The following is an 11,603-nucleotide window of genomic DNA, read 5'->3' on the forward strand; positions in this document are numbered from 1 at the left end:
TCATCAACATTTAACTTAACATCCCAATAAAATTATATAAAGTATCAACCAATCGAAATCAACTGTTAATTCGTCAAAAGATTCATAGCAGCAACAAGAAAGAAAAATAGAGGCAGAATCTTTAATCAAAAGAGGAGAAACAAGAAGCTTTCCATTCGCATGTGCAATGGCCAGAACTGAAGAGAAAGAGAGGTTTTGGGCGACACACATACGCACGCCAACACGAAACAAGGGAAGAGTAGAGGAGGATGACAAGGGAGGATGATTCGATGACTCAATCCCCTACAACAGTCGACACCGTAGAAGAAGAGAAGAGTAGCAGGCAGCAACAAGAACAGTCAACGGTGAGGTACAGAGAAGCAATCGACTCAGCGAAGGGAAGGAAATTTGTGGACGCTCCATCTCTCTCTCTCCCCCTTCACATGCTCTGTTTTTTTTTTTAAATAGCAAAGGGATAAGAACAAAGGCTAAGTTGGTGGCTAAGGGCACACATAACAATGAGAGATCGCTTGAAGCTTTGAGAGGCACATGGGGAGATAGAAATGGTGAACCAGATTGACAGTCAAAGGATCCAAAAATTTTTTGTTTTTCTTGACATGTGCGCATGACCGAGAGAAAAAGAAATATGAACATTAAGGAAATTGAGAATATTACAAGAAAAGGCACAAAACATTATAAAAAAGGATACTAATGTTTTTTTAATAATTTAAAACAAAAATGAAATCATTTTTTTTTTTGTCGATAAAATTCAAACTTGTGACCTTCAAGTGAGCAACCAACACACATTTCATCAAGCCACCACTCACCATTTTCTATAAAACTAAAAAAATTAAATAAAATATAAATTAGAAGAGAAAATTTATTTAATTTAAAATTTATGTTCATTACATGCATAGTAGAATTCAAACTTTAGACCTTAAAAAAAATATTACTAGTAGGAGTTTCAATAATTAACCACTCTCTACTTGCTATAATACTAATTTAAAATTTAAGATCGAGCATTACATTTTTTCCCTTTAATCCTTTTATATTTTTGACCAAATGTAGTGAGTTTTTTTTTTTTTCTTAAAACAATTTGTTTACCCTCCGCTTTTAGGTGTCAATTGCATTGATTAAATTTTCTTAGTCATTGTTTTTCTATGTATTAAGGTTAGTTCATATGAATTTTTTGTATGGCTAATCTTGTTGAATATCTGACCAAGACCATGTACAGATCAAATCAAATAGCTGACCTGTTTGTTGAAGAGAACTCACTAATATATTTATTTCATTTTATTTTTTTAGATAAAAATACAAGCTCAAGAAACTTTATTTACCAGCTAAACCGATAAGGGTACGTAAATTGTTCCCTCTTTATCTCAATACACACCAAGAATTCCAGCTTCTTAGGGTTCTCAATAAGAGAAATAAAATCATCATACATACTCATCAAATTTGAAAGTTCCCAATCAAATGAGAGCCTATGAATCCAAAACGATGGGATGGTTGAGAACTACATCTCTGATGTTAAGCAGCTCATTTGGCATCTCCTTTGCATGAATCACATCATTCTTTTGATAAATCACGTGAAGTGATTTGATCATTTTCCAGTACACATGTTTGATTGCAGCTGGAACTTTACATGCTTCTTTCTGTAGCACTAATCTCAGCATCTCTTTTCTAGTCTCATCAATCTTTCTTTTTATCTCTTCTATCACCTCTTCCTCACTTGTTTTCTCACCCCTATGAATCAAGCGCAAGCTTATTGAGTCAAACTTCCCTTGTTCTTTTTCCCTCTACACAAGCATAAACAATCTCATCATTCACTTGCTAAGTTACAACTCAGAAAAACATATATCAAACAAAAAGTTAAAGAGTCATCAACTCATCATCACCTGGTAGCCATTGATGTCATTGAGGTATCGCCCACAGAGACAAGTAACCTCAAAGAGGCGATCATGTTCATCACCTTCAATGATAGCCTGTGGGACTTTTTGTCCAGCAAGATACCCTGCGAGAATGATAATTGGCCCCAAGGCAAATGATACAATTCCGTTCCGCTCATATTCTTCTATACTAGGCGCACATCTGCTTCTACACCATTCTGCTTCCTTAAACATAGATCGTAGTAAATCTACCCACTGAAAACAACAAATCATGACATTCATAACATGAATATAAATAGTTAGAAGATTGAGATGATATTGAGACAATTATAATCTTACAATCTGAATCATGTGCTTCAGCACTTTACGTCCTTGAACTTTATATGCTTTGGTTGCAGTCTCACACGTTGTTCTCTTGATTGCTGAGAATAATATCTTCACTGTCTCAGAACAACTTTCTTTGTTGACATCTATGTCCCACCTGTAGTTCAATGTTCATTCCAAACACATGATCTTAGGCATAGATTAATGTAGACAGGAAACTACATTTATGGGTTCATTATAAACACAGCATACTTCTCTATCAATTGTATGAGGTTCATCTGTTCCTCTTCAGTGCCCCAAACATCATAGAAATCATCAACCACACAAGTGAGCGAGGCCTGTTTTGCCCAAGTTAAACGTGCCTCACGAAGTTCTGAGGAGGTGAGTGTTGCAGCAACAGTCAAGAAGGCATAAGCAGCTTTTGTTTTTGAAATTGGAAATTTTAGTTTCTCCATTCCACTCTCTGCAAACCATCTGATTATGATGATACTCTTATTAGTGATTCACAAACTGAAATTAGATTAGGATGGAAATGCTAACTCAAATTTTCAATGTACGCTCATCTGCAAGTTCTTAGAAAAGGCACGCTGACCTATTGAACATATTGAGTTCTTCATGAAATAAAAATTGGCAGTGATTGAAGTCTTCCACTGCCAAACCAAGGAATTCTTTATTTGCGAGGTTCGGAGAACTGAATGAGAAGAACCATAGAATGCAAAGTGACTAATCTATGTAACTCAAGAAGCTCACATTAAAAATAGATTCCAGATTATGATATTACGGTGTACCTGTATGCAGATTTTGAAATTCTCTTTTGATCAACCTTGTAATGCTCTATGGATCTTCGATTTGATATGAAATCCAAGCAGGTATGATGAGGAAAATGAAGGGCAAAAGAGACCTGGAAATAATATAGAATTATTGAAGACCAAAATAGAATTTAATTTGTGAGAATAATTACTGAGTAATGTATGTACATGCCTCGTGGTCAAGATGATTAGAAGGTATAGGAGTGTTTTTTGAGGAATTAGTAGACAAATATTCCTCAAGAAAGTGTCTTGTCCAGGAATTTAGTTCCTCTAAAACTGAATCATTTGAATGTAAAGCTATCTGTGAAGCCTTGTGTAACTCTAAAACAGCCTCAACATCTTTCAAATAGCCCTGAAGGGTATTGCAGAATTTGTCTTCTGAAAATCGATCAAGTGCATCTGAACAGACGCAAATATATATGAGCCATGTCTTATATATTCCTTTTCAGCTACACAGAAGTTAAGAAAGATATAAAACCTGAGGAAACATCATATCCATGCAAACGTAGCAAACGAAATGCCATGGCACATGTAGTGGGTTCTAAAACTATGTCATCTTCTTCCCTTTGCCACATTCTGTTTTCAAAACCAAACAGAAAAACGTAATAGATTCTGTAGTTCTCTTCAAACTTTACCTCCCAATAAACAGACATTTTAAACATCAACATCCTTAAATATTACCTCCACATATCATCCAATACACTTGTGATTTCCTCCTTAAAATCGCGGTCAATCCCCAGTTTTTTAAGACTATCAACCATATGGAGTCGGGCATACACATCAAAAGGATGTATTGTTGGAACTGTACAAGTATCAGTGCAATTAAAACCCAAAAATTTATATCATGCAAAAGAAGAAAAATCCATCAAAGTAAGTCTTGAAAGAACGAACCGGCATTCTCAAATTTATCCAATAGTGAAACTAGATAATCAAGACAACGTGCATTGTTAATATGAGTGTATGCTGCTGCGGTGGCAGCTGGAGAGTTAAACAGAGAGCCATTATTTCTCTGAAATTTGAGAGCCATTTCCCAATTCTGTGACTTCCCAAACCCTTCTGAAATATATGCCACATATGCTTTCCATCCTTCTGACTTGCCTCCCCACCCACTGCAGTCATATTAATATGATGGAGTATAATATATTCTTTAGAGATTTTTTCTCAGATTCTCAAATTGAATTGATACGCATGCACACACACGACTTTTCTAAAAAATTATTTTACATGGAATAAAAATTCAAAGCTCTTTAAGGGTGCAAGAGCTTGCCTATGAACATATGGGGGTAAATTATTTATGATACCTTTTGAGCTCCAAGTCCCTCTTTTGGATGAATGTATCTAAGTGTTTCCCTCCAAGAGGAAGATTTAGATCTAGACTCTGGGCTTGCTCAATTAAATGAGAGAAGATAATATCAAATCCAATTGGAGAATGTTGTTTATCGTCATGAGCTGCAGCAACGTTTGACCCTATATACCCAAGTCCTTCAACAACAGAGGATCATCCAATCATTTGACTAGATACACTCCTTTACTTGAGGCAACATTACATATAGTAAATCACACAACACCAGAAAACGAGGAAAATGATAATTAGGAATCTTATAAAGATATTAATGACAATTGAAGACCTCGTGTTATTGAAATGTCAAAAAAGGACCGTGGTCTTTATTTGAAATTAAAATAGTTATGGTTATTGAAATAACTAGTAAAAGTTCACTTATGAATTTAAGAAAGATCAATTTTAACTATATGGATATTCAATTATGAATGAATAGATAGTTTCATGAATATATATCATCATTTGTGAATTTAGAGAGAATGACTTGTGAAATTTTAGAATGGTACTTGTAAATTTATGAAAAGTTAATTATGAATGGATATTTAAAAACATGAGAGGATCCCTCAATCATTGATTTATAATTAAGACTATTTATATTCATTCACAATTGAAGCTTGATCGATATGTTCACTCACAAGTGATGTATAAATTCATATGACTATTCATTCATTTACAATTAAATTTTCATAAATTCACTATTGACGTTCTTAAAATTTATAAGTGACTAACCTTAAATTCACATGTGACATTATATAAATTCATAAACCTATCAATCAAATCATAATTGATTTTCTATTGATTCACAAGTAACAATTACTTAAATTCACAACTAACTTTACTTAATTCAGGAGTCACATTCTATTAGTTATTTTAATAGTTATTTTTATTTTAATTACAAATAAAAATCATAATCCTTTCATGACATTTCAGTATTTTGAGGGCTTCAATGTCATTAATGCCTTTATAAGGTCTATATATAAATTATCATTATCATTATCATTTTCCCAAAAAAAAAAAAAGAGGTTGCATTTAAGATTCATAATCATATCACTACCTCTATTGATCTGCTGTTCACCAACACCCCATTGTTTAAGTGCAAGAACACATGCCAAAGTTGATAGGAGAGAGTCTTTGGCCAATAACTCATGGCAATCAAGAAGACCCCATGATCCATCACTCTGTTGATTCTCTATTAACCAATTCAAAGACTGAGGAAACATAGGAGCTTGTGGAGAAGTCGGTGATGGAACCATCGCCACCCAAGCCGTGTCATAACTTGATACAGATTGTTCAACTTTTTCGAACATCTTCTTTATTTTCTCTTTATTATGCTCTAACGTCTGCGTCTGCATTTAAAACTCACCATTTATTGGCATATTAGAATTAGATCTGCTTAGACACTAGAGAAATGGAAGGTTGATATTTTACATTGTCAGATCTGAAGCGAACTTTGTCCTTACTAGCAGTGCCTCCAAACGAAGTGGCTGGGAGAGATGAAAGAACAAAGAAAGACGTTAGGCTTCCTTAATAATTTATTTATATATTAACAGTCGACATTAATTGAAGATTCAGACCCAAAAAAATGTACTACTTGAAGACTAAATTCACCAAAACGATATGCACAAGTAATTAATAATAAGCCAACCAATTGACTTAGGAGAGGATATATGCGTATGCGTGCGAGAGAGAGAGAGAGAGAGAGAGAGAGACTCAGATTTATACGCAAGTAGAAAAGGCCAGTCCACGTGCAAATTAGAAAGAAATTTATTTTCACACTCGTTTTCAAGGATACGGACAGTTTCCGTATGCCCAGAGGCTAGAGAACTATATTAAAAAAGACAGCAACATAATTACTACTCCCTTCATTTTTATATATAAGATATTTTTAATCAAATTTTACATACCAATAAAAATTTATTATGTAATTGAAATCATATTAAATTATAATAATTTTTTAATTTTATTCTAAGAATATCAAGTAATATCATGATGTTTGAGGGTTAAGCACACAATTAATATATCTTTTCTTTTCTTTTTAAAGATAAGGATAACAAATTTTTTAATTACTAAAAAATATTACAACACCTCTCATATTTAGAGATAAAATAAATTTTTAAAAAATACTATATACAATTTATTCATTGAAAAATAATAAAAATATCCACCACTAACGATCGTATGTAAGATACTGATGATAATCGGCAACTCGATAACCCAAATGGTGAAATCAATTATCTACACTCACACACAGAGATACAGAGAGAGAGAGAGATGAAACCTGGAGAACCCGAAGGGACAAAGTGAGGGCGGAGGATAGACACGGTGGTCCCCAGAAACATGATGGAAATTTTTCTGTTGAAGACCACAAAATGGCTCTTGTGCTCTTCCTTAGACTCTTACACATACACATATATAGGAGATCGACAAAGAACTAGCCTTTTTCATTACGTCAAGTTTATATTTAAATATAATTACTCGGTCATCAGGGAAAAAAAAAATGTAAAAAACTGCTGTCAAGGATAAAAATTAGTGTTGCCAACTACTTTTGGAGTTAAAAATTTTTCAACGTTACGTAAAGTCGAGAACGACAAAAACGTTGCTTAGAAAAAGCTATATAATATGCCCTCCGTGCTTATATATAAAATATTTTTAATTAAATTTTATATATTAATAAAAAAATTTTATTTAATTCAACTCATGCAAAAATATAATAATTTTTTAATTTTACTCATAATAATATTATAATTAATATCATGATGGTGATAAGAAAAACATACAATTAATAATCTATTTTATTTTTTATAAGGATAAATTTATTTAATTATTTAAAAATATCATTACTACTCTTTATATTTAAAAATAAAAAAATGTTATAAAACACTTTATATACGATGAGATGGTCCAGTTGGGGTGCCCCATCCATTCAAGCTTGGAATTTTTCAAGACGGGCTTTGAAAAATGTGTGAATTTTTTTTATATATAAATTCAAATATTATTGAATTCAATTAAAAATAATTCTCTCATAAACAATTATTACATTCACAGAGACGTGAACATGAAACTTCATAAGAAATGGGCTCAAGCTGGCCCCAATAAAACTTGTTAGACTTGAGAGTTGTTTTTTGTTACTCTGTCCAATTGTGATTTCTTATGTCTTGGGGATGTAACTAGATTTAAAAAGGGACACTGATAGACAAGTTTCTTCAAAATAAACAATTGAGAAAATAATACAACGAAATTAAATGAAATAATTTCCCTGAAATCTTTAATTTCTTATTTATCATAATTTTTGTGAAATTACATTCCTGACCCTCTACAAAATAATAGAAAGCGTAGGTATTAAAATCTAAACTAAAATTGTTAATAAGGAAAGTGAAGTTTTCATAAGCTACATAGTTGTTATTATATAACTAAATTGAATTTATGGTCAGCTATGTTATTAATACCTAAACTGAAATTGTTAATTACTTAACTAAAGTTATTATTACTATGAGAAGCGTATTTGTTATTACATATATAATTAAACTAACAACTACACTTTTTATATATTAAAACTTTACTAATGTTATTAGCAACTTCATTTTATGTTTTAACGACTATGCTCTCTCTCACTTTTTAAAAAAATTTTGTTGAGCGTCAAAAAAGTAATTTCACGAAAAATTTATGTCAAATTAGTCCCTAAAATCTTTAAAAATAGTGACTCCATTTCATGATGCTTATTTGTCATTTGCAATTTACCTATTTCAATAGGATTTATTTGTCATTTTACTCAAAAAAAAAAACATAGTTCAAATATCGATGGAAGACCGAAATAAAGAATGAGAACAAATAAAAGAGATTGAATTAAATAAAACATGAGAAGACCAATAACGAGGAAAAATACGCAAAAATGCTAGGGATACAAATCCAGGGGGACCAATGAAAAGAAAATATTATCACTGCCGAGTTGAACATATCGGCAAGTATCTTCCGTTTGATTCTGCAGTGGTTGCCGGCAACTTTACGGCCAATCATGATTCTTGATATACTCTGCCCATGATTCTTCCTGCTTGCTCATCTTCTAGTCTACCTCGCCCTTTGCCACCATAGAGACTTGGCCTTCGATCTCCATCGCCATGTAATTCTTGATTTTTAATTTACATTTAGTAAAAATTTATTTGGGTGTTGAAATTTAAAAAAATTATATCTCAAATATAGTTTGAATGTACTTCTTTAATGTCTTTTTTTTTTAACAGAAGGAGAAGTTGGTCATTTTACAAACCAAACTTTATTCCTCACAAGGGCCTGAGTCCTTGAACAGATTTCACAATAAATTCATAGCTAAAATGTACTTTTGATATTTTAATTTTACATGAGATTTTCATTTGGTCATTTAATTCTATAAAGTATCTTTTTAATCTTCTAGCCTCAACACAGTTAGTGTCAAGTGATTATTTTTTGTATTAATCATTGTTTTTTTTTAAAAAAATTAAACTTAATAGATCAACATTTGATAATGTTTCATCAATATTTAAAAATTAAATGTAAGAATTTTTTGTGAATAAAACTAACTGTATTAAGGTTAAAAGACTAAAAAATACGTTATAAAATTAAAAAATTAAATTAAAATATTATATAAAATTATATGATTAAATACATACTTTAACTTATCGATTTTTCAACAGTTTTTCCACAAAACTAATGTTTCTTTTACAAATTCAATTGAATGAGCTGGCATCCCCTGTATCAACCATACAAAGGGACAAAAAAGTTCAGAACTTCCTCATTGGCGAAAAGTTATACACGCAAAACGCTAGCATGTGCATGAATTAATTAATCATGAATATTGCACGTGCATATCACGTATTATTATAAGTAAATGTTTTAAAGACAACCTCACGGAAAATATTAATGGATGGTCAAAGTAGAAATCTTGTTTATAATATGATGTATTTATATTCTATAAAAACTTTGTGAGTGCCTGCCCAGCACTTTGAGGAAAGACAAAAATGATAACTCATTCGATTGTGGACAAGTGTACGGCTGGGGTAGCATCATCATCGTTGTCTTCATCAAGGAGCACTACTGAAAAAGACAGAAAATAAATGGGGAAATATCGTAATACCAAAATTTTCCATCCAGTTCTTATAATAATAATAAATAAAAAAACAATGCCCTAACTTCTTGGTCTGTGGGTCATATGGATGGAGCATTGAATTGATTATTATTATTATTATTATTTTAATAGTAAGATGGATGCTTCAAACACCGACTAATCTAAAATATGTTGTTGTCGGTGGCTGCTGGCGTATTTTAAAAAATATATGACTGTCATTGCTGAACAACTGTCTTATACAGGTAAAAATAATTCTCATTTTTTTCCCTTTTCCTGTCGTAGTCAATCTGGGTAGTTTCAGTTTTAAATTAATTAATTAGTTAGTTAGTCAAGTTGAATTAACTGATTTTGAATTTATTGAAAGTATAGTTTAATACTTTAATTTTATGTTTAGTCCAAGTTTCTCGTGATAGTCTACTTTGATATTACCTTTTAAATTATTTTATTGTGCAGGGGACATGTATTATTTTTTTATGGTTTTATTGCCAAAAATTATATTTTATTGTTTACTCAACATTGATTTAGATGTCACGTGTCTTTTTAATATAAGTTACATAGAGGGTTATTGATTAATACTTTTTAATTTTACCCATGTTGCAAATTACTAAAAAGAAAATTTAATTCTAATTGAGTACATGTTTCTATATGACTCCTCGAATATGGTGTTTTCTTTTTAATAGAAAAAAGTTAAAATATATCTTAATTTTAAAACAAATTTAATGAGTTAGTCTCCTTCTTTTGGTTCTAGTGAGGTGGATAAAAATAACTTATACTCTTTTCATTAAAAAATATAAAGCATTTTTAATTAAATTAAACTTTCAATAAATTAATTAATTGTCAATCAATATCATCTTTCTATAATGCCAAAAAAAATAATAGCATTCTTTGTTTATTCTTATTAATTACACATTGAAAAACTAAATGAGTAATAATTTCTAATATTTTTTAATATCTAACCTTAGAAAAACACATTATACTTTTGAACAAAGAGAGTAATAATTAAGGACAGGGAAGGATCACTTATTAGGGTAATTTTAAAGATGAAATGAAATTAGAGGATCGGGAAGTGCTTTCTCTGTTTAAAATTATAAGCTATTTTTTTAATAAATGTCATATGTAAAAATATACCCCCTCCATTCAATAAGGTATTTTTAATAAAATTACATCCTCCAATGAGTTAGTTAATTATTTTTAGAATCACATTCGTTTTTCATATTTATACACATTTAATAGGGTGTCTTGGTCATTTGAGAAATAGAACAAGTCCAAATACACCACAATGCATAATAGTCACTCTAAAATAGTAAAGAAATATTGACTAAAATTTAGCAAAAAATTAATAGCATGTTTGGATTAATGACGATTTGAATTTAGATCAAATCCCTCATTTAGAAACACAAAAATTTATGGATTTAGTCCATTTCTTATTATATTTCATTTGAAATTACACTTATTTCAAACCTCACATTCCCTTTATGTTTTTACTATTGATGTCTTTATGATTCTCGTATATTTTCTTATTTCTCGTTCTCTTTTCTTATTGATTAATAGATTGAGGTAAATTCATTACTTTTAATTTTTTGTTTTCATTTTAACTCTCAACTCACTTCTCTTCTTCATTTGAAATTCTTAAACTACCCAAACAAAAGATTTTAAATATAATTGAATTTTAAATGTGAGATTTGAAATTTAAAATTTGAATCCAAATTCATTTATCTAAACGTCACATAAAGATTTTATAAACTATAATTACTACAATACTTGTAAGGGTTAATGACTTTAAATTTAAGTATTTAAATAGTTTTTAATAAGAAATTGATATACATTTTAAATTTAACAATACAATATACAAAATTAATTTAAGTATCCTTACTACTGCCACTACAAAATTAATTTAAATAGTAAATTATCACTCATAGCCACCCTATAGTATTCCCTCTCTATTTATAAAATACTTTTGTACTATTTGGAACATGGATCATATATTGATGATATATGGACTTGTGGTGTAGTATCCATATTTTTTGTGAAATTATAAAATATATTTATTTCCTAAAATTTTGTTTGTTAGATCTTGTTTCATTGAAGTTTTCTTCACTTATCATGGACATGGCACCACCACTTGGATGTAGAGCTATCCAGCAGTGCCTAACATGTTCTGCTTAGCCCAA

The 11,603-nt window shown here is 30.6% G+C and overlaps 1 protein-coding gene across 2 annotated transcripts; it reads right to left on the minus strand.

Moving 5' to 3' along the window:
* Positions 1–1,235: 1,235 nt before the first annotated feature.
* On the minus strand, positions 1,236–6,756 carry LOC129316245 (ent-kaur-16-ene synthase, chloroplastic-like). 2 transcript variants are annotated; one of them, XM_054960565.1, is made up of 14 exons: positions 6,616–6,756; positions 5,766–5,821; positions 5,392–5,683; positions 4,300–4,480; positions 3,890–4,107; positions 3,680–3,800; positions 3,477–3,574; positions 3,171–3,397; positions 2,978–3,090; positions 2,782–2,880; positions 2,442–2,663; positions 2,205–2,346; positions 1,875–2,120; positions 1,236–1,775 (listed from the first exon to the last, which is right to left on the minus strand). In XM_054960565.1, exons 1-14 carry the CDS (start codon positions 6,674–6,676, stop codon positions 1,461–1,463), a joined length of 2,391 nt encoding a protein of 796 aa, XP_054816540.1. In that variant the 5' UTR covers positions 6,677–6,756; the 3' UTR covers positions 1,236–1,460. The 2 variants fall into 2 exon arrangements, with proteins under 2 accessions (XP_054816540.1, XP_054816541.1); XM_054960566.1 differs by lacking the exon at positions 2,782–2,880.
* Between the last annotated feature and the right edge of the window lie 4,847 nt (positions 6,757–11,603).

Source organism: Prosopis cineraria, unplaced genomic scaffold (genome assembly GCF_029017545.1).
Source record: "Prosopis cineraria cultivar Desert tree isolate PC_DT_omini unplaced genomic scaffold, ASM2901754v1 PC7, whole genome shotgun sequence".
In the NCBI taxonomy this organism is placed as follows: domain Eukaryota; kingdom Viridiplantae; phylum Streptophyta; class Magnoliopsida; order Fabales; family Fabaceae; genus Prosopis; species Prosopis cineraria.